The sequence below is a fragment of the Colletotrichum jinshuiense genome, chromosome 3, assembly GCF_051148585.1.
Source record: "Colletotrichum jinshuiense chromosome 3, complete sequence".
Lineage (NCBI taxonomy): Eukaryota > Fungi > Ascomycota > Sordariomycetes > Glomerellales > Glomerellaceae > Colletotrichum > Colletotrichum jinshuiense.
The window spans coordinates 4,776,519-4,803,437 of NC_139310.1; the positions used below are offsets into that span (position 1 = coordinate 4,776,519).

Sequence of the window (26,919 nt, forward strand, 5' to 3'; positions counted from 1 at the left end):
ATGTAAAAGTTGTAACGGGATGAGGTTGTCGTTGCGGTTCACGACATCGACCAGTGTGGGGACTCGGGTACTCGGGGACCCGTTGTGGGCCTATCGGGTACCCGATGTAAGCCCACGCTGACGGAACAAAAAAAGGCCCTGTGACTGGCCTATTACAAGGCACAATGGAAACCCGGTACTCTAGTAGTCTGAATGGTTAAACAGCCCCGATGCTATGTATTCTGACATTTAACTGAATGCACAAAATTTTCTGGGAACATGAGGATTTAAAGGGCAAGAGGCCCATTGTCAATTGAACCCAGAGACGCAGAGACTAAGAATCCTTACAGCAGCATTTTGCTTAATTTCCAATCAACAGACCTTTGAATCGTGTTTCAAACCGTCTTCTAAACGACGTGCCCTCCAAACTTCTTTCAACCATGTCAACCAAGATAGTCATTATTGGAGCGGGTTTTGCCGGCGTCTAGAGCGCCCTCGCAGCCAAGCGTCTCATCAACCAAATCGACAACAAGGACAAGACCGTCGAGGTCACTGTTCTGGCCCCTGAACCGAGTTTGGTTCTTCGACCACGACTATACGAGGCTAACGCTTCTAGCATGACATTTCCACTTGGGGGTCTTTTCACGTCCGCAGGTATAGACTTCTTCCAGGGTAGCGCCGAGACCATTGATACTCAGTCTCACACTATTCATGCTCGGTGCCCAACGGGTGTCGAGTCCAGCATCACCTATGACCGGCTCATTCTTGCAGCTGGGAGTTCTGTTGTGCGACCTCGAAGCGTTGCAGGACTTCAACAACATGCCTTCGACATAGACACACTGAACTCTGCTGCCCAGCTTGAAGCTCACCTTGAGAGTCTCGCATCACTCCCAGCAACGAATGCTCGCGATACCATCGTCATCTGTGGCGCCGGATTTACTGGGATTGAGCTCGCAGCTGAATTACCTAAGCGCTTCAGTCACGTTGCCAACCTCCGGGTCATTCTGGTGGAATCTGCAGATGCTCTCGGTCCTGAGCTTGGACCAGGCCCTCGTCCCGTCATCGAGAAGGCATTGAAAGAGCTCAATATAGAAGTGAGACTCGGGTCTGCTGTCGCAGCAGTTAATGCCGAGGGTGTGAATCTCGCTTCTGGGGAGCGTATTGAAACAAAAACGGCCATCTGGACCGCCGGGATGAGGGCGACACCTCTGACCCAGCAAATCAACGGACCCAGAGACAATCTGTCTCGCATTCAGGTCGACCGATATCTCCGTGCGGTTTCAACCAAGAATGTATTCGTCACGGGAGACGCTGCCAGTGCTCTTGCAGACACCGATGGCCATCACGCCTTAATGTCTTGCCAGCACGCCCTTCAGCTCGGCCGCATATCTGGTCACAATGCTGCGGCAGAACTCCTTGGACAGCCCCTTGTAGAGTACTCACAGGCTGAGTATACTTGCTGTCTTGATCTCGGCTCATGGGGGGCTGTCGTTTCTGGGGGTTGGGAGAGAGAGGTACGGTTTTCGGGAGACTTGGCAAAGAAAGTCAAGGAACATATCAACCAGAAGTTAATATATCCTCCTGACTACGCACAGGAAGCATTGGAAGCGGCCAATCATGTCCTCCCTGTTTCTGATGAGTTAGTCAAGAGGATTCTTGCAGTGGTGGGATACAGTTCCGGTTAGAAGACAAAGCTTGGAAGAGTGGGCCTTAGATAAACACTTATTTTGATCGCCTGAAACTCTTAACTTCACCTTCACAATACAAAAACTCAATAAGTAGACAATTCACAGTGTTTTGATAACTTGAGCAGGAAACCACTAGTTGATAATGTAAGAATAGGTTTCATTTCCGACATTCAGAGACACTAGCTGAACCAAACTCTTAAACTACGATACTGAATTAGCATTACGCCATCACCTGAATTAATTGGGCCATGGGATTCTCTGTAATTTGAATGCGTTATGCTCTTTTAAGTCTCTCTCATCCGTGAATCTCGTCTCGTATTCTCTATATTGATCCGTTCGCTGTTGAATGATTGACTCCAGTGACACCTAGCACATACAAAACTCCATTGCAGAGATATCGGAACCAAACGGTGGAGGATTTAGGATTGTCTGCTTTCTAAATACAGTAATTGGCGTGAATTCGCCTGCCATTTTCTATATTATGCTCTGCCTTCGGCTTCTCTCTCGACCTCGTCTGCAATCTCACCAATTTGCTCAACGAACTTATTCACTTCCGTGATGAAGGCCGAGTGACCACCAGGATTTCGAAGTACCCTCCTAAGTGTCGGAATGGTCGAGGCGATCTTCTCTTGCGTCTCTAGGGAGATGGCCTGGTCGTTCTCGCAAAGAATATAATACGCAGGAACAGTCAGGTTTTCTAGGCCCACAGAGGCTGGTCCAAGCAAAGATTCCTGAGACTGTGGCAGCAGAGTGGTCATAAACTTTTCTGCTAGCTCCTCTGCCATATCGGGGCCATAAAAGGCTGCCTTGGCCTTGGCGTTCGCTTTAATCAAGCCGTCAGCCACATCAACGATATCCAAACCCGGGGGGAGTACGCTCAATGCGCTAGCCCCGGCCTTGGGTGGCATATTGGCTGTAACGAAAACAACAGCGCGTATGCCGCCCTTTTTGCCTTTAGCTGCTCTCTCGGCAACTGAGTGGCCCTGTGCCGCTATGGTCAGAGGTGTACCGCCGTAAGAGTGCGCCAATGCGAGAAACTCTATGCCTTGCTCCAAGTAAGGGGCCAGGTCCGCCTGTATGTTGCGACTATCATCGTCTGTAGTAACCTTGGGGTCGTTTCCTACACTAGGATGGCGCACTGCAATAACAGGAGAGAATCCAGCATCTTCAAGACGGGATTTGGCCATGTCAAAGCACGAGGGTAGATGGAAGGCGCCGTGGACGAAAATGATACCCAACGGTTTGTAAGGAGATTTAACGTCAGTCATTTCTTCTGATTTTCTTTCAATTTCTCGTTGCGTTGGTATAGTTGGATTTGAGGATTCAGGTGTAAAAGCTCCGTTGTTGGGCGTCACTGCCAATTATTTTGATAAAGTAAAGCGCCAATAACCACTTTGGACGCCGAGAAGACCAAGTGATATTTCGCATCTTGAGCTTCTCAAAATATTTCTCTATCGACGAATGATTCGTTTCTGTTATATAGGCACAGAATTACCGATCATAATGACGTAGAAATTGTTTCTAATGCCGAAAGAATGCATGCTGCTTACAACTGAAGAGTCCACGTTGCTTACGCTGACTGTACGCCCAGATGCCCCAGATGCATGAGACAGTCAGAATCAGCAACACCAAATGAGTCCGACATCCATGCTTACCAAGCCGAATTTGCAACGAACTTGAATAATTGGTCGTTGTGTTGGGCCGTTGGTGAAATGAATACTCAGCAGCAAAATATGTATTTCCGAGGATTTCCAATCAAAACACTTTTAGACTTTTATAACTCTCTCTACATAGTTATCGTGTTACCGTGATGGATGGGAGGGGCATGGCATGCGATCCACAGCCCAGGTCTCGGAACACCGGGATTCGGAATCTCACGAACATATGGGGACACGTACAACACGCTAGGTACTGTTGTTAAGTCGTCCCTGCAGTCCGAGTCATCATAGCGACACCCATGCTGCCAACTGATATTTTGTCTGCAAATCATGACCCGAGCTTTGGGTGAAATAGACAACTCGTTGAATATTGACAGCTTTCTAAAGCTGCAGAACATGATAAGGCAATTCTTTGCGGAGCTGAACTTCAATACACCCTGGTTGTTTTATAGGATAGGGCTAATAGTCTCAAGTTCACTAAGAGTATTGACGATATATACAGGAGACACTCTACGCCACTTCGTCAGAGTGAATCTAAAAGTATATCTACGGGGGGTAATAAATTAAGACGACTGATGGCGACTTTCATGGCAAAATTCACCCGTAAATAATAGTCTTCTGGACTCGGTTTCTCTTAAGGGCTGCATATGCGTGGGGCTCGTGAACAAACGTTACGTTTGCAGAAATATCAGCCCACCCTCTAGCTGATGCTTTGCTTACGCTCTCGGCACGGCCGGCCCATCTTACTTCGGAGAGCAAGATACGACGTTTTCAATATGGCAGCAATTCAAACATACATAACTACTCTGAAAGTCGCATCGGCTCTTTTTTTCTCCGATAAATGTAAGACGTGTCACGAAAAACGGTTCCCATGGCTGTAGACATGGCTGCTCCCCAGTATAGGTCCGGCCATTGTTCCCAAGAACATCGTGACCATGCATCCTTCAAGTAGCTGAACAACTTCATGCTTTTAGATTTTGATATCGTAAAAACAGACGGATTATTATCGCGTTGCATGCATAGCAAGGTTACAGCCAAGGAACCCACCCCTACAGGAACGATGCGGACAACCTCGCATGTACCGTTTTGAGTGTCTTGTCTAGCGGCACAGCACAAGTATTACAAAAACAAGGGGTTGAAGTCCCGTGCATTTTCGTGAGCAGCTTACTACATATGAAGTCTTGGCTGTCAGCTCTATGCAAGTAACTGGACACATTTGGCAAGTTACAACACGCCCTTTGGGGCTTGTAGGAATCTCGAATCCACACCCCTGGCCCCACACAACCTAGGATATCTATTCGAAGCTCGATCTCCGAGCAAAATTGACCCCCAAGCGCCAGACAGCCAGCGGTTGTAGCTACTTGTGCGAACTCCATTCTTCATCTCTTAGGGCCAATCAACTGACCAAATAACTCTTAGCGCCGGCCCCCGCTGCTGCGTGCTAACGGTCTGCCAATGCTCCAGTGGTAAGAGCGTTAACTGCGTGATGGGGGTAATGAAACTGCAATGAAGGGCTAAACGATCTCCAGGAGCAATCTACCAGGTCAGCTAAGACAACGTCAACAATAGTCGTCACGGTTGCGACCCCCCTTGGGACTACATCGTTGGAAGTGACTCGCACTTCCCCGGCTACTGCTGATATATGGAACTAGGTTTATGGGTGAGGCTTTAAGACTATTTCCGTAGCAGGAGTTTCAAGGTCAAATGTTCTATTAGTCCAAGTACTGCCATTTTTAATTTAATTTATTTCACTCTCCGTGGACTCCGGTATTTTGTTCCAGATCTCGTGGATTTGGCTGAATTTGTATAGTGCTCACCAGAAAGTCTGGAAACACCGCTCAGGTGGCGCAGCAATTGGGTGGTGTTTTCAGACTTTCTGGTAGGCACTTTTGTATGCTTGCTTTTGCACATGTCTAGGTCTAGCGTTTTTTAGGTGATGGTGAACGGTCCATAGGGCAGCAAAGGAAGACGCCAGTGCGTCACGTCGTTGAGTACCCGTCGTTACATTCACCGTCCGGGCACTTTTAACCCCACCGGAGCAAGAGTCGCCGACCTCCGACTCCACCCAAAATTTCCAGCTCTCGCTTCATCCCACCTCAGTCCTGCCTCAAGCAACCAGCCGAGATATTCTGCGCTCAATTGAGTGAAAACACGGGTTTCACACAACACGACCAAATAAACCGACCATGGCTACCTCAAAAGGTCTCCCTCGCGACACATTTGCGAAGCTCTCACCTCATCCTTTCCTCCTTGCCAACCTCCAGCCTCCAGCACCGGCCAACGCAGCTAGAAGCAATGGCCGCGCCCCCGACGAAGCCCGTATCCCCAATATCAACACCTCCAGCCTGACCCATGCCAATGGCAGCGCTGTTGTCCGCACAGGTGACACAACTGTCATCTGCGGCGTACGTGCCGAGACTGTCCTCGCCTCCGACATCCCCAACTTCCGCACCTCCGCGAACATCGACGAGACCAAACCCAGCTCAGAGCTGAAAGACTACGACCTCCTTGTCCCTAACATAGAGCTTGCCACCGGCTGCGCGCCACAATTCCTTCCCGGAGTGCCTCCTACAACCCTTGCGCAGACACTGAGTACGAGAGTGTACTCGTTGCTGCATTCTTCTAAGCTCGTGGACCCGGAGAACCTGAGAATATGGCACACCCGGCCTTCTGAAAACGCCGGCGCAGCAGGCGAAGACGATGACGAGAAGATGGACGATGATGAGGAGAAAGTCGAAGGCGAGAAGGTGGTGATTGCATACTGGGTCCTCTACATCGACATCTTCTTCATTTCTTTTGACGGTAACCCCTTCGACGTCGCCTGGGCCGCCGTTGTCGCCGCCCTCCGAGACACTACGATACCTGTTGCCCGGTGGGATACAGACCGGGAGATAGTCATCTGTTCCCGTGATAGCCAGAAGCCTCTCACGCTGCACGGTTTCCCCGTTGCTTGCACCGCGGGCGTGTTCACCGGCAGAGAGGCAGCAGAGGGTCCTGCTGCCGCGGGCAAGTTCTGGACGTTGGTGGACCCGGATCGGCTGGAAGAAAGTTTGTGTGACGAGGAGATCACGGCGGTAGTGGACCGTAGCGATGGAGAAACGAAGGTGCTGTCTATATCGAAGCACGGGGGCACAGTGCTGCAGCCCCAGCTTATACGGGAGTTTGTTGGTGTTGCGGAGCGCAGATGGGAGCAGGTCAAGATGGCTATGGCATGAAGATAATGATACCCACCAAAGGAGGAGAAATAAAACCATGTTTGGGGAAAGGACTATTTTCTTCTCTTTTTTTCCGGATTCCCTGATTGTACTCCAACTACCGGACGACAAACGGCTTGCTCTCGTCGGCTTTGATGACCCGCCGGCTTCTATTCACTAGCCGTAGGTGGTGCGGAAGCTGTGAAAAGGCGGGCGCGTACCTACATGGGCGCATCAACACTTATTAACCTCTTTCGTCTTGCCGACGACTCCTCATAGAATATCTTGAGGTCACACCTTTTACACCACCTTTTCTGGGAAGTTGCACAGCAAGGCAAAGCTTTCGACCTCGCCAACTCCTGGATAGGAAAAAAAATTACACCATCAACATCAAGCCATGGCAGACATTAAGGCCCGACTTGCGGAGGCTTCGAGAGAGGAGCTTCTTCAGATTCTCGTTGCCGTCTGCGCTCATGCGACCACCCGCAACCATGTCGAAAGCGTCATCAACTATCTCGATGCAAAGAAGGCCAAGGTCGACCTCAAGCGTCGCAGCAGCCGCATCTCTACGCGTGCGTCGTCTGAGGCGTCCCAGGACTCAAACCAGGCGTCCAAGACGGTGAAGCGTACTGTTAAGATATGCAAATTATGTGAAAAGGCGTACGATGAGAAGGAGAATTCGAGCAAGTCGTGCTGTTATCATCCAGGTTGGCCAAATCACCTCTATCGCTAACATTTTGTAAGCTTTGGAAATCAATGCTAACGTAATTCGTTGCAACAGGCGAATGGTTGATCGAGTGTGAGGAGGACAGCTACATCTGGTTCGAGTTCGAGGAGAAGGCACATGATCGCTTCAAAGCAGACGCCAACCTCATGCGTATCTTGAGCTGCTGCAATACAGAGAAGGGTATCAGTGAGGGATGTACCTTTGGCAAGCATGTAGCCCTTGCTGCGGACGTTGAAGCCGAGACGACCAAGGATAATGCCAAGAACATCGCCGGCGAAAACTGATGGTCCTTCTGCGACACGATGATGAGATACGACAATGATATCACAATGGCTTATGGGCAGTATGTTATCCAAATGCAAGATGGCTTTGCGCAGGAGGTATCAGCATCAGCTGCCTAGCTGATCATCGCTGAAGGCTTGAGGGATGGCTGTGATAGACGTCGGAAGGTCAAGGACATTGCCCATACCAAATTATGACAAGACGTTTCGGTATGTCTACCAACAACCGGCTAGGATAAACTGGTAGGCTATTGAAATTGCTTCACTTGGTCGGAAAAATGGCAAACAGAAATCTGTTGCCCAAGCGAATCGGCCACATGTGCAAACAGACAAGCATGTCTTCGCGGTGACGATATGTATTCCACAATTCGAGCTACCTTTTCAGGCGGTATTCCAAGGCAGTAGATACTAGGGAATGTAATTCAATCTACCGCCCGGCGCCGAGGAAGCCTAATGAAAGGCCCTCATAAGCTGCGAATCTACTGAATGCGATTCGCAGCTGGGTTACCGGACGGATGGTGAAGAAGGAAAAAGAGAAAAAATTGGCGCGATCTCACGGAGCCGAAATTTTAGGCGAAGCAGGCACAGTGCTGAGTAACAGTGCCGATCGAATGCTCGCACACCTGAGCCTCCGTTTTCTCCACCACGTCTCCATCGTCATCTGCACTTTTCTCCAACCTCACAACTTTCGCAAATTTTCTTCTTGCTTCTCTCCGGTTTCTCCTTCCTACACCATGGAATCGCTGGCCGAGCAGACGTGGGATGTCATACTCCACGGCACTGGCCTGCAGCAATCGCTGCTAGCCTTGTAAGCTCCTGCCTCTCTTCCCTCATTTTCTTCCTCTTTTTGCGCGTCGTCGCTTGGCATTCGTTTTCCCAGAAGCGTCGATCGGGCTGACGCAGCCTTGTCCGACCATAAAGAGCCCTCTCTCGGTCAGGAAAACAAATCCTGCACCTCGACCCCAACGAATATTATGGCGGTTCCGAAGCAGCCTTCAGCCTGCAGGAAATCGAGGAGTGGGCAGCTGCCCACGCAGCTGCCGACGATGCCGCCTCTGCGCGCGTCTTCTCCTCGGCGACAGTGAGCAAGCTTGAGGTAGAAACAGGGCGCGGTCCTTCGCTCTCTTTCCCAAGAGCATATTCTCTTGCCCTCGCGCCGCAGATCGTTCACACCCGTTCGGAGCTCGTCAGACAGCTCGTGTCCTCGCGTGCCTATCGGCAAATCGAGTTTCTCGCCGTCGGGTCCTTCTTTATCTACACGCCATCAGCAAGCGGTTCCGAGGATGAAAAGCCGAGCATCGTGCCCATTCCTTCCACCCGCGAGGCCGTTTTCTCTACGACCGCCATCCCCGCAAGGGCGAAGCGGTCTCTGATGAAGTTCCTCAAGTTCGTCTTGGATTACAACTCGGAGGAACAACAGAGCATATGGACTCCGCACGCCGACAAGCCTCTGTCGGAGTTCCTGGCGTCCGATTTCAAGCTCGACGCTGCGCTACAAACCTATGTTGTTACCCTGACGTTGAGTCTGGATGGGAAGATTACAACAAAGGACGGCCTAGCGTCTATTCACAGACACTTGTCGTCCATGGGAGCCTTTGGGCCCGGTTTCGCCGCCGTATACCCCAAATGGGGCGGTCTTTCTGAGATCGCTCAAGTCGGCTGCCGTGCATGTGCTGTCGGCGGCGCAGTCTATATGCTGGGCACGGGTGTGAAAGCCACGCGCCCGATTGATGCGCAGGAAGATGGCGCACGGTTTGAGGTTGACTTAACCAGCGACGTCACGGTGAAATCCCGGGCGTTGATCCGCGGTGCTGAAGAGGTTGCCTCTGATGCCCAGCGCGTGAGCAGACTGACTGCTGTTGTCAACTCGCCGCTGTCTTCACTTTTCAAGACAGTTGTGGAAGGAGCACCTACGCCTGCTGTGGCTGTTATTGCATTCCCAGCCGGTTCTATTAAGGACATTGTCTCGCCGTCACCCATCTACGTCTTTGCTCACTCGAGCGAGACGGGCGAATGTCCATCTGGGCAGAGTACGTTACCCTTTTGCGTTACCTCCTTTCTTTTTTCCTCTGTACATGATGATTTCAGTAAAAATTCTTATCTACATTGTCTGAGCCTTGCTTTGACGACAATTCCTGACAAACTGATGTACACCTTATGTTACACCTTTTCGAAGCAAACCTCGTCATATTTTACATCACTGACTCGGTCATTGCTCTAGGTGTCCTTTACTTCGTCACACCAAAGACACCCACCTCGGGTGAAGCCTTGGAAAAGGCTTTGGCGTCTCTACTGTCAGTCGTTGGCGGGTGTGAAAACCAGCCGCAGGCGATCTACAAAGTCGCTTACCAGCAATCTCATGTGGCAGCTTCAGTTCCTGTTGATGCTTCCGACGTCCTCCCAAGCCTGCCTCTGGATCTCGCATTCAGTGACACTGCACTGGAGCCAGTCAGAGAGGCCTGGACGAAAGTCGTGGGTCCTGTTGCGGACGATCCCGACATGCAATACATGAAGTTTGAGGATCGGGAAGGCGTTGGTGAAGAGGATGAGATTTACGAGTAGATGTGTCCGATAGCTTTGACTGCAGTGTACGAAGTAATGAAGATGATGACTTTGATGGCACATACTTGTTCGAAATCATGTCATTTGAATGTGAATCTAGCTAATATGTGTGAAGCCTAGCAAGTCTCTATGCAATCCCATACCTTGTCAGATAGCAAATTCCTGTCCCCATATCGACCATTCACCCACCCAGTTTTCGCAAGTTGCCCATGGTCTCTGATTAATGATTGAGAAACAACCGCCCAGTTCCACCAATTGAACATGGTGATGTACGTTTGATGCATGGAAACCAGACGCATCGCAAAGTAATGTTAAACCAGACGCAGAAAAAAACCGGCCGCAATTCAATGCTTCAAAGCAAACAACACCCGTCTGTGTTCACCTCCATATGCAGGCAAAGTCGCGTCATAAAAATCGTACGCCTCAACGCGGGAGAAAAAAGATGTCTGATAAATGCATCGCTTCTTCACTCACTCCACTTTGTTGAGATGCGCCTTCATGTCGACACCAATACGAATCGAGCCGAAAGCTTGCATTTCCTCGACCTCCTGCTCGACTGAGATGGCATTCTTTGTTGCGAGTGAGAGAATGTGGTAAAACGCCTGAGCTGCGACGACATGGTTCTGCTTCGTGGGCTCAACAAGGCTGTCAAAGTCGACCCATCGACGGTTCTCGTTGCGGTCTCCTTCTTTAACTTGGCCGATCGTCTTCGCCTCCTCCTCGGTCCATAGTAGAAACTCTCTGCTAGCGCTCTCGAGGTTTGATCGCGTCCATTCAGACTCGTTCTCATCTTCTTCTTGAGCATCAGCGACGAAGCCCGCCGATTGAAGTCCCTCGGGTCCTAGAATATGTGATTCGATCATGTCAGAGTGGATTTCACCCAGGTCTTTTCTCTGCAGATCGTTAAGGGGCTCGAATGGAGGAATGCTGCTTCCTCTCACACTAGCAGACTTCTGGCGGCTACCCTGCTCGTGACGTTGAGCACTGTGGCCGATGACTGAAGAGCCTCTGCCGATGGACGGAGTCCGGTTCCAGGGCATTAAGGAGGACGACATGTGCTCGTCCATAGGTTCAGCAGCCTCCATTCCCATCTCAGGCATCGACTCGTCCCCAAGCATCATGGCAAAGTCAGCCTCTTCGTCCATTGAACGGCCCTGCTGCGGCGTCTCGTAAACTCTGACTCGCACGTTGCGATCGTCACCCTCGTTGCCAGCTTCGTCAAATGCGTCAGCTGCTCGTCGTCTGCGGCCTTTGGGGGAAGGCGTCGGCGCATCTTGACCTTCTTCGCAGGGCAGACCAAAGACAAGATCGCGAAGAGCATCCCTGGAGAAGAACCGGGCTAGCGGATAGTTGACTCCAGAGACCCCCCTGTGGCATCCCGCACCACCAATTCCCTGTCCAAGGATGAAGAAGTATGCGTTGTTTCTTGCCTGGGCTGCAGTGGTTGGCTTACGCCTCTTGGTGGCTGTTTCTGCATTGTCGACGTATTGCTCCTGCCATGACTTGAGAACTGAACGGGAGAGTGTGGTGCTTTCATCATCTAGGTTGAAGCCTCGACGACGACGCTTTCTGGAAGGAGCGGCTGCCTGGTTGCTTTGTATTTGATCGGCCGACTTCGGGAGGTGGGAAGCATCATCGTCGAATAAAAGTAAAGGATCACTGCCCAGCATGGGAACATCGCCCTCGGGGCCGTGGACGACTGGTTGCTTGTTCTGGTTATACTCTGGTTGCCCTGGAACTTCGGCTTCTGCAAGATCTAACCCTCCAAGAACCGGTAATTGAAGCTCGTCCTCGTCAAGAATGACCGCGCCATTCTCATCTATGACCAGCTCCACGCCGCCAAAATTGTCGAAATCATCCAGAGCCCCGAACAGGTTCGTATTCATATTGATATCCATGTTGTCGTGGGTCTGAGGAAGGAGTGTATTTTGCACAGACGAGGAGTGTCTGAAAGGAGAGGGAAGTCGGTAACCAGGAACGTCGGGGGATTGAGAAATATCAAGCCCGATGAATAGGTTAGACCGGTCGCCCGGCAATAATTCAACAGAACCAGGGAAGGGACTGAGTTGAGATTGTGACTTGTTCTTGCCAGAGCCCAAAGAGTGGTGATTTCCGGTGACGAAGCAGGGACTGCCATCGTCGTTGATGGTGAAATGGGGCATGATGCTTGAAGGAACGAAGCTCGGGTCATCACCCAAGGTTATTTGGTCGCGTCTACCAAGCATCAGAAAGTGTGTCAACCCAGTGAAGTAGTATAGCAATATGTTTACCTGACTCTACCGGCGTTGGGATCTGTCTGGTTATTGGCGATGAGTCTGTAGAAGGTTTTCATCATCGCCTGGACCTTCTCGGTATCGGTGAGCATGTAGTTGCATTGCGACGAGAAGACACGCGAGACGCCGTAGAGGAGATTGCTTTGCAAGCGGAGGGAGATGGGCGCACTAGGCTCTATAATCTTTTCGCAAGCCTTGCGAATGTTGACGTCTTCGATGGCCTTCCTAGTGACCTTACGCGTACCACCACGAGGGCCGATCATCGCGATGACCCTGGAGATAATCAGAACTATTCTGTCTGCTTTATACACGAGGTTTGGCTTACCAAATGGTCGCAACGCCGTATTGGTGACTGGTGAGAACTGGCTGATGGTTAGACACGCGTCGAAAGGCATCCTACGATGTGAAAGGGGCGACGAACTCTCGTGGCTGTAGAACATGGTGAATTCTACACACAAGGTCAAAGCCGAACTGGCCGTATTGTTAATTTCTTGTTGACTCCAGTCTCCGAGCAGAATCAGAATATCTTGATGAGGTAGGCGGTGTTGAGTCAGAAATGGTAGGAGTGAGGTGGAGAGGAAAGGAGTTATCCGTCCAAGTTGCGTCCTGGAGCTGGGAGAGGAAGGTGCCTACCACTCCGGGATTCTATACCTCCTCGTGCTTTCCTCGCACGGATTTTCCGTATGTAACTGTCAAAAAATGTCAAGGCAGTGTTTTCCATTACAAACACGTGATATCTGAAAGACATGCCCACTTTCGAGCATGACAGTTGTCTGGATACCCTTCTGTTGGTCGAATACGAAGAAAGTCCAGCTTTTGCCATCCCTCAAATATTGTTGATTTCGCTGAAGTACAGTACTAATGCAAATTATTTTTGTTGCGATACGTAGCGAGGCAACGAAGTGTGCGAGCCTTTGAATGGGAATTTATTCTTTTTGACTGCATAGTCATACTTCTGCCCTAGGCCAAATACCATGCGGCAAATATTGAGCAATGAGACAATACAAATACATGATTTCCTAAATACGACTAGAAAACGTAACTCGGCACTTGCTCTATATCTGGGCAAAGTGAAACTACTCGAGTAACTTCATTAAAATTGTTCTAAAAGAAAAGAGAAGGAAAGAAGAGAAAAAGAGGGACAGAAAGAGCAGGAATATAAATGCACTGTGGAATTTGTCCTCCCACAGATCAGTGGCCGGCGCAGAAGGTGTGAAAGGGGCTGGTTGACGGCACTGGCCATGCAGTCGACCCAACTTGACTATGTGACAGACATCAAAGACCAACATTATCGTCTCGTTTCTTCTTGATTGTTATCTCCCGGTGTATGGGGGTTGTTGATTTGCCCTCTCCATCATCGCGACATTCACTAGCATCAACTAGATCGACGTTGTCTGAAATCAAGCATAAGTCTCGGCTTTTGTCTCATGCTTTCTTGTGCTCCTTCTTATGCAGGGGTTTTTTTTTAATAATAAAAAAGAATATTTCCTTGCAGAAATACTCTGCCGAGATGTGGATGATGGCTTCATGACCAGGCGTTTCTGGGTCAAGTTGGGGCGGAGGCAGCCAGACAAGATCTTGGAAATGGGCGAGGAATACCTCGCTACAGCTTTGGCCTTTGCAGTGACTTGCTGGACCGGTAAAGGGCTTATGTCAATCATCTCCTCGTGATATGGACTACGGCCTATATACACCGGGATTCTCGGAGCAGCCATGACATATATGAATATCAATCCGACCACGACGAGGTATTTAGGTGGTCCGAGAGAGCCGACTCGCCCATGACCAAGACTACCTTAATCCACGACAGTCGATTTTTAAGGTCCTTAGCGGAAGCAAGCACACCAACGGAAACACTTAATGGTCACTAAACGTAAAAAGTCATTGATACCTAAGCTTTTGATCTCGACCTAACGGGGCATCCTATGCCAGATGTACACTACAGTTACAAGCCCTAGACCCCAGAGAAATCCAGATGCCGTTTGCTCTTTCTCTATCCGAGTTCATAAGTGTCGCAGTCTCCACACCTCTATGTATCTGCGTTCGATATTTCTCCCCCAAAATGGTTTCGCTTACTGCGTCTTCTTGGTCGCAGTCGCAGCACCCGTAGGCGCGCTGTACATCCACACGGCCGAAAACAAGACGAAGCCAGTAACGGTGGCAGCGATGCCGCTGAGCCAAGGCCAAGCACCCGAGATAACGTACGAGCGAGGCCACTCGTCGTGTGCCATGTGGCGGACGGAGACGGTGTTCTTCTCGTCGACGTTGGTCAGGTATGGGCGCTTGTAGTTGACCTTGAAGTTGAAGATACCATGCTGGTCAGGCAGGATGAAGGAGACGGCGTAAGTGGATGCGTCGGCGGTGCTAGCCTTCGAATCAAGCTTGAGGCGCTGGAAGGGAGAAAGCATGCTGAACTCGAGCTGGAGGTCGTCGTTGTTGGGAACAGTGAAGGGAGTCCACTTGTCCCAGGAGTACTCGGAAAGGGAGATGGTGTAGGTCTGTCAGGAGTCAGCAAAATCCCCTCTCACATTGATCAGACACTAGTTTCACTTACGACTTCGTTCTTGACCCGGTAGATCTCGGGGTTCGTCTCGTTGGCAGCTTCGTTCAGATGGTGCTCAATGTTGTTGACCCTCAGGACACCGATCTCGTGGAAAGTCCAGCCAGCAACTCTCTTGGCGAACTCTCGGTTCCACGTCTTAACCTCCTTGGCCGTACCAGAGGGCTTGATCTTCGCATCGAACCACTTGTCGCTGAGAAGCTCAGCAGAACCAACAACAGTGAAGCGAGCACTGTTGCGAGCCTGAAAGGCCGAGATCAGACCAAGCTGCTCACCGGCGGCGAAGAGATCGTTGGCATCGACAACCTCGGCTTGCTCCTTGGGGTTGTAGCTGTAGGCTGTCTTGGGTGCGCGCAGGATCGGGGTGAGGAGCTGGCCGGAGCCGAGGACGTGGCCGATGCCGTTGGGGAAGGCAATGACCTCACCGTCCTGGTGGAAGAAGTTCTTCAAGCCGGGGCGCAAGGTCGTCGGGGCGGGGATGGCGAGGACATCGTGCTTCTCAGCAGCGCTGACGGTGTCGTAGTTGAAGTGATCGACGACGAGGCCGGTGCGATCGGCGGGGAGGGCGATGTCGAGCTCAGCCAGAAGGCTCACGATGGAAGTGGGAACAGTCGAGGAAGAGGAGAGGGACAGCAGGATGTTGCCCTTGGCATTGATGAATTGGACGAGGATGTTGGGCGTCAAGTTGGGACCGAGGCCTGCATGCCTTGTAAGCAAATTTACGAGGCATCTAGAGCTGTAGAAAGCGTTGCATACCCTTGATCTTGGAGGGGAAGAGTAAGACGTGGTCGTATACCCGCTCGCCGAGCTTGAAGAGCTGCAGAGAATCGCTCTTGGGTGTCTCGTATGTGATGGTGAATCCCCGGCCTATGAAGTCAATTGGTCAGTTATTGTTTCCCCTTACAAGCTTCCCTATGGGCCATCACATACTTTCCAGATCTCCCAGAAACTTGGAGTAGCCCTCCTTCTCAGCGACATCGTCCAGGATCGCCAGGAGCCGTCCGCCGGTGACGCTTACAGCGTGCACAGCGGCAGCCAGAAAGAGCAGACAAAGCGAAAGAAGAGACCGCATGATTGACAATTCACAGGCGTAAGGAAGCCTGCGGTCTGTTCAACGAAAAATCAAAATTTCGTGGGGGTGGTGGGTGGGAATGTGAAAGTTGGCGCACAGCTGGGGTGCGTTGCGTAGCGCTGCGCGAGAGAGCTTACTGCACTTTTGGGATCCGGTGCATGTGTCTTGAAGCTTGGGGATACGTAGCCGTTGCCAAGCTCGGAGAATCCCCGGCAGGTGGGCAGGAGCTGCGAGGTTGTTACTGAGGTCTGGTTGCAGGGGCCGGAGCGCTGTGGGGCATATTAATCCGACGAGGTTTATCCGATCTTGCGGCTCTCGCCCGCGACTCCATTCTGAGCTTCGGCATCATGGAAACGTCCGCCAGCTATCGCATCAATCGTTTGACGACGCACTTTACGGTCAATTGAGTAGGCACACCTAAAAACACGCAAATTACAGAGTCCTTTTGTCTAATTGATCCAATCGCAGTACCAAAAATGTCCACCGCCGCCTCTCCCCGATTCTGGGCTGGGCCCATTCGATACTGCCGCTGGGCATCCCGCGAGAAGCCCGCATACTTCTGGTCCGTCGTTCTCGGCGCCCTTGGCCCCGTCCAGCTGGCACTCGTCCCTCCCGTCAGAAACGCCCTCGGCGATTACAACGCACCTCCCATTCCCGTCACATACCCTGGTGAGTCGAATTCTTTATGGTACTAGGAGTGCAACGTATGGTAGCTAACGCCAATTGTGCAGTCCCCGCAGGTCCCAGGAAGCAGCTGACCGGCTACGACGATGAATGAACAAACGAGATCCCAAAGGCGATAGCGAAACTTTGTACATATGATGGCGTTTGGGCTTTAGACAGCAAGTAGGGAGGAGTGGGCTCTTGGCGAGCTGCTGAGTCGGAAATGTAGCTCACGGCTGGTTTCCACAGGGAAGACCGAATACAAGGCTCACGTTGTACACTACTCATCATGCAAAGCGCTGCCGATCCAATTGTGGCATGCTCAAGGTTCTCCAATACCGTATCTTCAAGGGTTATCAAGAACGAAGACGCCAATTCTATGCTAGCCTGGTAGAAATCCGCTATGCTCCCCTTACAAACTCGCTCGGATGCGACCGCCACCTCCCAAGTTTTTAATGCTGGGTAGACTCTATCTGTCCCGTTGAACAAGGTTCCACTCGTACTAAACAACTGCATTAGTAGCTGCCCAGCTGGCGCTCTGGTTACAGAAAAACTTACCACTCGCCCGTCGTCATCGCCAGTGTAGACGCACTGCGGCATCGGCGCAATGCAAGTGATGCTGGCTTCATAGTTGGCTCCCACTTCTGAGCGCGGATCCACATGATCCAGTCGCCGAAGCAGCTCCAACGTCCATTTGCCGTTTTTAACGCACTTCTTCCATACGTTCACACGGCCTCTCTTGTGGCCGGTGAAGACGAGATAATTCTCAAGCCACTCGTTACCTGCGCCCTCGTAAAAGGCACATGAGTGAACGTAGTCGTCGGGCTCAGCACAGACATTCTGGTCAAGGAGGACGGTCCCGTTGATGGTATAAAGGACCACGTTTGGGCCGGATCCTAGCATGATCTCGCCAGAGACATCGTTGATGCGGGCGCATTCGACAGGCCGCGAGAGAGGCAACTTGCGGATAAACTCTAGACGATTGAGATCCCAAAGGAAGGCCTGGCCGTCGGTTGACACTGACACAAACGTGCTGAAGGACTTGGAAACCGCAATGCCTGTCACAGGGGCACGGTGGCCGAAGAGCGACGAGCGTGGAAGGAGGTCAACGACCTTTCCAGGAGCGGTTTGTACTGCGTACACGGATATGACGCAGTCTTCTCCAGCTGTGATCAGTGTCTTTGAGTCGGCAAAGATGGCGCAAGACAACTGTCCAATGTGAAGATTCTCAAAAAGACCAGCAGGCTATTGGTTCTTAGTAAAGATCACTCAAAATAATGTATCGGCATCCTTACCTTGCGGTTGTCGCTGAAGAAGAAACGGACACTATTGTCTGCGTATCCCCATTCAAAGAACTTGTCATAAGGAGCAACGTTGAGGCGGAAGGGTGAGGCGCAAATAAGGCGGTCAATCTTGGGGGAATAGATCAAAGACGCTACCCTTTCGTGGGATTCTGTTTTGGGGTATTAGTATGGAGAGACCGTTGGGACGAGACAACTTACCGAGCAAGGGATGAGAAAGCCTGGTAAGAGCATAGACGGAGGTGTCAAGTCGCCGAATTGGACACGATGCATGCTCGCGGGCTGGATGGGATCTCGTAAACACTTGGTGAGGTGTTTGACCAAAGTTATGGATGACGCCAGCAGTGATTCGTCTCTCTTGCGGATCACTGATGTTGTCCAAGTCCGTCGCTCCTCGATAGGAAAGATGATGGAAAACGTTGAGATTGTCCACTGCTGCATCCCCTCTCTGCTTGTAACCAAACACAAGGTCAATCCAGCTGTGTAGGTGCTGACTGACGTAGGGACTCTCAAGCGCCTCGCGATGCTTAGCGATGAAAATTTTGGGGTCGCCCTTGGCCCAGGGAGGCAGGACAACGTTATTTACTCTCGTCCCGGTGCTTTCACGGTTGCCAAAGTTATATTGGTTGATGTTGGTCAAGAATTCTGGCAAGCAAAAGAATTCTGGAATCAGCTCTCTGACATCAGCCTTGTTATCGCAAGAAGCAGACTTCCAGGCATGAGGGATGGACTGGAACAGACGGTCCGCATGGTCGAAGGACCCGCCCTGAAGGAGTATGTAGGATTGGACGAAGGGAGGTAGGCGAATAAGATACGAAGACACAATCATGGCGGAAGAGTAGTGAGTTCCGTAGTGGAAAGGAGTTTCTCCAATCTCAGCCAAAGCTTCGTATGACTCCCTGAAGCCCGATACACGGCCAGCTGTCTGAGCGCCCATTGGCTTCGATAGATCTCGAAAGGTTGCCGGGTCACTCAGATTCAGCTCCTCGCTTGTGTAGTCTGCCAGAACCCATGGGAAGACAGGGTACTGAGTGAGATCATTGAACGTCCGCCCGGCCATCGTGTTGACAAGCATAAGGTAGTGGAAGTTGGACATCTCACCCTTTTGCCACTTCTTCATGGCGGGATTCCATGGCGACGAATTAAAGATGCTCCCAAACTTCGAGCCGAAGCCTTGGGGCATCTCTTCGGAAACCTTGAGTGCATCAAGACGCCAGGCGTCCTCTGGGTTAGGCAGGGAGCTAGCTGCATTGGTGTGCGGAGCTTTGTTCATCAATTTGCCAAAGACCTCGTCTCTCAAGGCCGGATTGATAGATGTCAGTAAATAGCTGCGCCCATCTGTGAAGAACACCTCAATCGCGACATCTCTGAATAGGAACCGTCGTTTTGAGATACTTATCACGTCGTGCCACCTCCAGCTTCGCGACTCTTGTTCGCTGCGACTGGAGCTCTGGCGTTGCTCTGTTGTCTTGGCATCGGTAATGATTTCTGAGAAGGGATCTCGTTCCTCTGGGGGGGCTTGCCATGCATTGACGATCTCGCCAGACGCGCACTGGAACACATTGTCCATGATATACAAGGCCTCCTTGCCGATAATCAGAATACCCTCACAGCCCTCGAGTCCGACGATACGGGAGATGTTGTAAACGGCTTGGACCTGGTCCCCTGTTTCAAGTCGCCTCATGACTTTACGATTTTTGTCCTCGAAGCCATCGTCACCTTCGTTGGCTTCGTTGGGGTCATCTACAAGCTCAAAGTCTTCTTCAGCGCCGACGCCAGACTCGTTTGCGTCCTCTTCGTGCTCCGGATCTGCTGGAGTGTCGGAATTTTCTGCACCGCCGTCGAGGCTCGGAACTGACTGCATGCGTGATGAGGCCGGCGTAGCTGACTTGATAGGTGATGGCGCAATTTGAGCCGGAACCATAGTGGTGTTCACCTTAAGGGCAGATGGGGTCGTAGGTTCTCCTGCTCTTCGCTTCGGCTGGTATTCAACATGCTTCTTGGAGTAGTCCGGTAGAAGCCTCAGGCGCATTCTGTTCCGTCCTTCCGTACGGTCAAGCTTCCACTTGAGCTGCGCCTGCTCGCTGAAGACAGCCCCAGGTCGTCGCAAGTCGTTATCCATCTTAACGAAAGCTGCAGCGAGGAAGGCCATGTCATCTTGTTGGTCCTGGGTAAGACGCTGGTGTTTGAAGTGTTCGCTTGTGAAGATGCTTTTCATCCAAGCCCCATTGGCCATGTCGTGCCGAAGGAGGACATTGTCCACAGTGAAAGCCTCTGTTTGCCATGACTTTAACCGGTCTCTGCGTTTTGCCAACCGGAACTTAGCCGAATCAACAGTCCGCTGATTTTCTACAACAACAAACTCCTCCCAAATTTTAGAGATGCCACCAAAGAAAAATGCATCTAGTGAAGCACGATGTTGGTCTACCCATTCGATGAAAGCCTCGTCATCAACTTCGGTGAGCTTAACAGCAAAGTCTTTTGTCAACTGTTGTTGATCCGTCGCCACGCACTGTCGGAATAGTACCTTGGCCTCGTCAGGCTTCTGTACGAGCATGATGCGCATAATGGTAGCCGCAGCGAATCTGATGGGCATTCGTTGGTCGACGAGTTTCGTATATAGTTGGTACCAGAAAAGCTTCATAAACTCCTCCTCGTTGGAGAGGCAACCTAGAATAGGAGCTTGCCAATAAAGGATTTTGCTCATGAATTCCTTCGCACTGGAATCGGGTGTCTCCGTATCATCCAGCTCAGAAAACCGCAATAATAGCAGCTTGAGAAAGCATTGACGAATTGTTGTCACCGCCTGACTACATAGACGGACGCTTTTAAGAGTGGAAACCTCAGGCCGCTGAAGGTACTCAAGCAGCATACCGGCGAATTCCAGCATTGGTTCCGTGCCGTTGATGAACCATCCTTCGAAGATGGTATCAGTAACATGTGCAGTGAGTCTGCCCATGTTGGTGAGGACCTTCGGCTCGGACAATACCTTCAAATTTGGTTGAACATGATTCCCAAGGCGCTGCAGTGTCTTTTTGAGGACAAATGATTCAAAGTAAGCTTGATGCTCTTGGAACCCAGGTGGGACTTTCAAGAACAGGCCAAAGCCTGGGAACTCTTTCCGGGTGAACACTTGGTCGATGAAGACATCAATAACCAACTCAACCAGTCTGTCCAGCGTGGCGCTGCTTGACTGCTGTGACGCCACCTTTTTCTTTGGTGACATTACTGGAGCGAACCGTGCTGGACTTGGAGCCTGAGGGGATGTTTGGTTCGTGAGCAAGACAAACCCAGACGCTTTCCGGAGAGGAGTGCCGCGGGGGTTTCCTGCTAATGCAGCCACCGCATCAGTGCTTGTGGTTCGAACGATAGGTCCAGGCTGAGAACCAGCAAGCGGGCGAATCATCACGTCTCCCCCTTCGAATGTGAGGGCGGAGTCTCGGGAGTTGAGCTCAATGTCGGGGGTGACGGCGTCGGTGCTGACGATGATGGGGTAGCAGGCCCACAGGATGTACCTCACGTACTCGGACGTCAATGCGAAGTCTCTAAAGTCTGCGGAGCGAGAATGCAAGTCTGATAGAAATCGAATGATAGTAAGAAGCATGGGTGCATGACTTGATATCATTTCGCTATTGCGCGGTGTGTTTTCTGCAAGTGCATTCAAAGTTAGATTAGCTATTCCCGCACAAGATGGCCAGGACTTACCTCTCGAATCAAGGCCTCTAGTTTCCATTGACTTGGCCCTTGGTCGTGTTTCCAGCCCCTCAAACCCGCTTGCGTGTAAGTTCTGTGGCTTTTGGGGCGAGTTTGGATCCTCTTGGTGCCTCATGACGTCCTTTAGACCATGTTGTAGCATCGAGGTCAGCACTTGGAGGCAATCCGGATAGAGCACTCGGGCCTTGCCAAATGTCTCCAGCAAGTTGGAGAACTCAAAGTTGCGTTCTATATCAATCGTCGCCACATCAAAGCCAAAAAGAATACTGAGGCAAATCGGCCATAGCGAAGGGACATGCCACCAGCGCTTCAGTCGATGGGCCATGATTGTGAAACCGCCTGTCTTGCCGGAGAATTTGGACGTATACGCAGAACCGTGTGTGATCAGCAGTCTGGCCAGAATCTTGCTTCCATATACCACGGTTTCGGGATCGTCGTTGGCCAGGAGATACAGCAACCACTGGTCCATACTCAATAAGAATAATTGATTTTCGTCAAACGGTGGTCTCACCTTGTTTGTCACCGTCCTCGCAAACTTGCGGATATTGGCTAAATTTCCTTTTTCGCAGAGAAGAGTCGAGTACATTCCCAAAATCTTGGCACCGAGTTGTTTTTTCGTCAGGAACCGGGAGGACGACGTATTCGAGGTGCTGTTGGTGTCGAAGGTGGCTCGCCTTGCAAACCCGGAGACAGGGGATCGAGCAACGGCAGAGATCGGTCTCGGGGATCGTACCAGAGAGGCCGCGGGTGAATGGTAGGCATATGTAATGAACAAAGCAAGGGACCTATGTACTTCTGCCGTGTAGTTACACTTCACAAGGTGCTCTAAGGCGTTCATAAAGTGCGGTAGCACTTCTTCCGAGATCAATTCTGCTTTCATTGCATCAAGCAATCGTTTGACGATTCCTGCCACAGTCAGCAAATATCAGTATTCTTTGCGGGGAAGGACATACTCATGCGCATTAACCGCCTGCTGTTGAATTGATGATATTTGCTCTTCACTGAGAATGTTACAAACTGCTTGTAATAGAGCTCCTGGGTGATGGAAGCGGACCGCCTCCAGGTATCAAAGTCGATAAGGAGAATACGGTATGCCAAAGGATTCACAATGAAGGATTCCAGAGGTTCGAGATGGTTGTATCCCACAAATTCGAGGACAAGGCTGAGAAGTTGGAAGCTCAGTCTGTCTCGTTCTTCATTTGTAATGGGCAGTCGCAAGTTGGCGTTATCAGCACCGACATTGACTGTGTAGCCTAGTTTTGCTCTTAATAGCATGCCGAGAATGGCATAACCGTTATCGCGCTCCATGGCTTCGCTATTTCTCCAACTCTTCCTGATGCAAAGGAATGTCATCTCGACAGCGCGGACAGTTTCTTCCACAGTAGTTGCCCTTTCGACGATTTTAAGAGCCAAAGGAGTAAAGCCAGCGAGACGCCAGAAGTTGTCGTCGAAGTAGGAGGGAATCGCTACCACCGGATTACCGGTCAAAACGGCCACTCCTTGGGTTCTTGCCAATGCATCCAGAAGGCATGGCAGCGCAACATTGATTGCAATTGCCGAGCCGCTTCTATGTGTCATTTGAATGAGGTTTGTCGCTGCAGAACGGGGCAAGGCTCTGTACAGCTGGGTATCTTGATAAACACCGTCTTCCCGAAAGACACCTGCGGGGAGTATGCTGAGAAGAACCTTGTGTTCTGGTAGCAAGGTGCCAGCCTTGTCTCTGATGGCTCGTATAATGTCGGAGCTCTCGTCCCTGCCAGGGTGGAAGACCTCATTCCTCAAGCCTAGACTGGCAGACGCTTCATAGGTTTGAAAGCCGCCCAGACTATCTTGGAAGTTGCCTTGATATTTTGGGGAGAGGCCGTAGTGAACAGCGAGAAAGTCGTCGCTAAGCACATCCTCGAAGAGGTGTGCGGAGGCCAAAGACCATTTTGAAAATACTAGACCTGCGCCAAGCTGGCTCGACAGATCCCTTGGCGTTCCCAGAAATGCTTGAACAGGCTGTGGCTTCGCATTGGTGGAAGCAAAAGATGCGAAGCTTTCGGTGCTGCCATTTGTGAAAGGAGGCGAAGAGGGATAAGCGCACTTTATTTGTTCCACAAACTCGCCATTGACATACAAAGAGGCCTTGCTAGCAGTCATTGTCTTCGGTCGTCTGTGAACAAGGGCAATGTGATACCATTGCTTGTCTTTGAATGACATGCCTTTGAACCTGACACTGGGCCTGCTGGATGTGACTGAAGTCTGCAGGATGAAGTTGTGGGTGTCCCTTTCAAGATACATCAAAAGGAAGCATGTCTGGGTGGCGTCAAAGACGCCGAAGATGGTCGTGTGAGAATTGGGATCGAATCGATCCACACGAATCCATGCCGTGAAGGTGTATCCCGGAGATGAGTTGGGAGGGAAAGACCGGCCTAGGGTTGGCAGCTCAATGGATGAATGGCCGTGTAACGAGAGGTCGAATTGGAAGAAAGGGGGGCCGCTGTACGTCGACGTCATCTCCAAGCAAAACTCCGATGCCTCTGGTAAGGCGTTTGCCAGTAAAAACTGAGTATCCGCGGGCTGATTGACTCCTAGGTACATGAGTTTCTTGCACATGATGAGTAGTTTGTCCTTTTCAGCTTGGTCGAGTCTCGGAACGGGGTCGAAGAGCACGCGAAGAAAGCGTGACAAAACCCCGGTGGCATGTAGTGCCGCGAGGTTGAACATTGAGATTGACACCACACTCGACATGATCTCGAGGACTATCATTGAGCAGGGGTTGGCCGGCATGTCCTGCGCTCTCGGTATAGACTCCCAAAAGCCCACAACAGCCCGCAATATTTCGGGGTTCCTAAAGATGGCCTTCTTCTGAACGGTGTCGCGGACATCCTGGCCAATATCTATCGAATTCATGGTCGTCGTTTTTTCTGCTTGGGGCGCATCATGTTCGAGGGCTTTCTCTGGGGTTATCTTGGCAGCCGTGTCCTTTTTCTCTGGGCTTGAAGCGATCGATTGGCACAGAGTGTCCACTTTCTTGTCGCCAAGGGAGAAGGCCAGAAGCTTTCCAAACATCTGGCAGTTGGTCCACAAATCAGAGTCACTTCCGCCGAGTCCAACACTCGCGATGGTCTGCTCGAGGGCCTCCCATCCACCGCCTTCAACTCGGTGTCGGAAGTAGCGCTTGTTTCCAGGATGGTCCAAGAAAGCCGCAGCGAATACGTCCAGCACGGCTTCTAACAATCCGAATAAGCCCTCCTTTTCGTCTGTAGTCCGGCGTTGCGGGTTGTAAAAGCCGGAGTAGGATCGTAACACGTCGAGGAGGTTGTGAAAGCCGCGCAGATGCCTGAAGTCATCTTGGGGCGGGCTCGGGGGCTCAGTCGCAGCAATATGCTGTCGTATTTGGCGCAGACTCTTGGAAAGCACGGGAAACTCGGGATAGCCATCGTTAGTGCGCCGTTGTGTGCTGGCAGCGAGGGTGTCGAGGAGGCCGCGCAAGATTTCGGTAGCTTTGGAGGTGGCAGCGCTGGATGATCGGGACGACGCTGAGGTCGAGGAGCGGTATCGCCTCGATACCTGTAGGGTCGACATAATTGTTTTTTACTGGCTAGTTCGACGATTCCTTCATTCCACAACCTTCAGTCCCAGCACCCATCGAGGGTCCAGGCAGCGGTCGAAACTGGTCAGCATCGAAAGTGGGATGCGGCGTGGGATGTAACGGCAGCTCGAAGCTCGGGCAGGAACGGGTATCGAGGGTTTCGGCCAAGGAAGGCAAAGGGCAACCTTTTCGGATTTGATGTCCAAGAGGCGATAGGTCAGAAATGCTAGTAAAAGATAATACGCTCGCAGAGCTCCAATTTCCAGCAAGGCAGCTACGCGTTATCGCGAAGACGGAGACGGAGCTGGAGCTGGAAGTGTCAGCCTTGGGTGATGAAGTGTGGCTTGAACCACTCTCAGTGGCCGCCTTGTCGCCAAAGAGCAGGTCTGACGTGCGGACCCTGCTGGAAGGAGTGGGGTATGTATTGTGGCGGTGCTAGTGGTGCACAATGTACTTTGTACGTGCCCGCCGAAGGATTGCAGCCCATTGAGGTACAGCTCCACCGAAGCAGGTCCACGTCCCCCGTCCTCGCATAGAGCAGAGACGGTGGTGATACGTTTCCCGCATACTATTCATGGAACATCTCACACTGCATGGAGAAGCGTTGTTCGAAGCATCATGGCCGGGTCATCACGTGTTTGGTTGCCACAATTACGGTTTCTTGCACTATTTTGAAGGGAATCTAGACCATATTCCCAAATTAATACCTATCCAGCAAACGTAGTTGGTTATCCAGTGCTGGTTCCTTAGAAGCTGAGCCAGACGAGCTAGCTTTGATCAATGGTGAGCATCTAACCAGTAATTCAGACAGCAGAGAGACAGACAGATATGTAAGGCTTCAAGCGGTCCCAAGAATGGACATGGATAAGCAGAGTGGATCCATGAAACATGGTTGCTTCATCCCGTTCGAGCACACGTAAAGGCGCAGATAGCGATATGTACTACATACTGATAGAAGATGTGTTGTTCGCTCGTCGGCCCAGCCCTGAGCACAGAGCTGACGCGAGATGTCTTGTTTGCCTGGCTGGATGGCGAAATAGCTGGCCATGTATGGATGCCTTGTTCTGTATGCGCAACCTGAGCTAATGGGTTGAAGTGAACACCCTCTTTGATGCATGAAACCCCCCTCAAAGCTAGAAGGGCCAGAAACGCGAATCAGTTGGTGAGGGCCTATCAGTCTTGTAGTCGTCGTTCTCATTCTTTGAGTCAGTGACCGGTTTGCGGCGCTAGGTACGGATACAACAATGCAGTAAAGGAAACAGAGTCGGTCACTGCCCATGTGTCATGACTCCGTTGACCGGGGGTTGCTTGAGCGATCATCGGCGCAGGCGCTGGGGATCCTCTCGGAGCGTTGCTGCATATGGGAAGAAGCTTGGGCGGCATGCGTAGTTTCAGCCTGCCTCTCAAACCCCCAAGCACCGAGACATGGGACTCATCACACACTTGCTAAAGTGTTCAACGATGGCAACGGCAGAGGGTTGTTGCGTAGAGCTTGTCGGTGTACTGACCCTAGTCCGCTGGTGGTGTCGAGCTGGGTCACCCTCTATAGACCGCGACACGCGTACCCCATGCATCACCCATATCAAACTGGCGTGGATGGTCCAATTGCCTTGACGAACAGGTTAAGGATGGTGTGCCAAGGAGCAGCCTTCGCATTGACAACGACTCGC

General features: G+C 51.3%; 9 protein-coding genes across 9 annotated transcripts; 5 read left to right on the plus strand and 4 right to left on the minus strand.

The window, feature by feature from the left end:
* Positions 1 to 419: 419 nt before the first annotated feature.
* Positions 420 to 1,664, plus strand: EsH8_III_001251 (NAD(P)/FAD-dependent oxidoreductase; the record flags this gene model as incomplete). Its single annotated transcript, XM_083262976.1, has 2 exons — positions 420 to 434; positions 468 to 1,664. The coding sequence occupies 2 exons, from the start codon at positions 420 to 422 to the stop codon at positions 1,662 to 1,664; spliced, it is 1,212 nt and encodes a 403-aa protein (XP_083123463.1).
* A 482-nt stretch (positions 1,665 to 2,146) lies between these two features.
* On the minus strand, positions 2,147 to 2,935 carry EsH8_III_001252 (alpha/beta hydrolase; the record flags this gene model as incomplete). Its single annotated transcript, XM_083262977.1, has 1 exon — positions 2,147 to 2,935. The coding sequence occupies one exon, from the start codon at positions 2,933 to 2,935 to the stop codon at positions 2,147 to 2,149; it is 789 nt and encodes a 262-aa protein (XP_083123464.1).
* A 2,576-nt stretch (positions 2,936 to 5,511) lies between these two features.
* EsH8_III_001253 (ribosomal protein S5 domain 2-type protein) lies at positions 5,512 to 6,540 on the plus strand (the record flags this gene model as incomplete). The annotated part of the gene is made up of 1 exon (XM_083262978.1): positions 5,512 to 6,540. One exon carries the CDS (start codon positions 5,512 to 5,514, stop codon positions 6,538 to 6,540), a length of 1,029 nt encoding a protein of 342 aa, XP_083123465.1.
* A 376-nt stretch (positions 6,541 to 6,916) lies between these two features.
* On the plus strand, positions 6,917 to 7,530 carry EsH8_III_001254 (uncharacterized protein; the record flags this gene model as incomplete). The annotated part of the gene is made up of 2 exons (XM_083262979.1): positions 6,917 to 7,091; positions 7,301 to 7,530. 2 exons carry the CDS (start codon positions 6,917 to 6,919, stop codon positions 7,528 to 7,530), a joined length of 405 nt encoding a protein of 134 aa, XP_083123466.1.
* A 731-nt stretch (positions 7,531 to 8,261) lies between these two features.
* On the plus strand, positions 8,262 to 10,089 carry EsH8_III_001255 (GTPase-activating protein MRS6; the record flags this gene model as incomplete). The annotated part of the gene is made up of 3 exons (XM_083262980.1): positions 8,262 to 8,335; positions 8,449 to 9,557; positions 9,749 to 10,089. The coding sequence occupies 3 exons, from the start codon at positions 8,262 to 8,264 to the stop codon at positions 10,087 to 10,089; spliced, it is 1,524 nt and encodes a 507-aa protein (XP_083123467.1).
* Positions 10,090 to 10,559: 470 nt separating this feature from the next.
* EsH8_III_001256 (Rec8 like protein-domain-containing protein) lies at positions 10,560 to 12,625 on the minus strand (the record flags this gene model as incomplete). The annotated part of the gene is made up of 2 exons (XM_083262981.1): positions 10,560 to 12,303; positions 12,360 to 12,625. The coding sequence occupies 2 exons, from the start codon at positions 12,623 to 12,625 to the stop codon at positions 10,560 to 10,562; spliced, it is 2,010 nt and encodes a 669-aa protein (XP_083123468.1).
* Positions 12,626 to 14,434: 1,809 nt separating this feature from the next.
* On the minus strand, positions 14,435 to 15,994 carry EsH8_III_001257 (dolichyl-diphosphooligosaccharide-protein glycotransferase; the record flags this gene model as incomplete). Its single annotated transcript, XM_083262982.1, has 4 exons — positions 14,435 to 14,860; positions 14,917 to 15,620; positions 15,679 to 15,789; positions 15,853 to 15,994. The coding sequence occupies 4 exons, from the start codon at positions 15,992 to 15,994 to the stop codon at positions 14,435 to 14,437; spliced, it is 1,383 nt and encodes a 460-aa protein (XP_083123469.1).
* A 476-nt stretch (positions 15,995 to 16,470) lies between these two features.
* EsH8_III_001258 (NADH:ubiquinone oxidoreductase subunit NDUFA3) lies at positions 16,471 to 16,772 on the plus strand (the record flags this gene model as incomplete). Its single annotated transcript, XM_083262983.1, has 2 exons — positions 16,471 to 16,663; positions 16,726 to 16,772. The coding sequence occupies 2 exons, from the start codon at positions 16,471 to 16,473 to the stop codon at positions 16,770 to 16,772; spliced, it is 240 nt and encodes a 79-aa protein (XP_083123470.1).
* Positions 16,773 to 17,126: 354 nt separating this feature from the next.
* Positions 17,127 to 25,242, minus strand: EsH8_III_001259 (uncharacterized protein; the record flags this gene model as incomplete). Its single annotated transcript, XM_083262984.1, has 7 exons — positions 17,127 to 17,159; positions 17,216 to 17,902; positions 17,953 to 18,110; positions 18,160 to 21,606; positions 21,664 to 22,132; positions 22,184 to 22,578; positions 22,626 to 25,242. 7 exons carry the CDS (start codon positions 25,240 to 25,242, stop codon positions 17,127 to 17,129), a joined length of 7,806 nt encoding a protein of 2,601 aa, XP_083123471.1.
* Between the last annotated feature and the right edge of the window lie 1,677 nt (positions 25,243 to 26,919).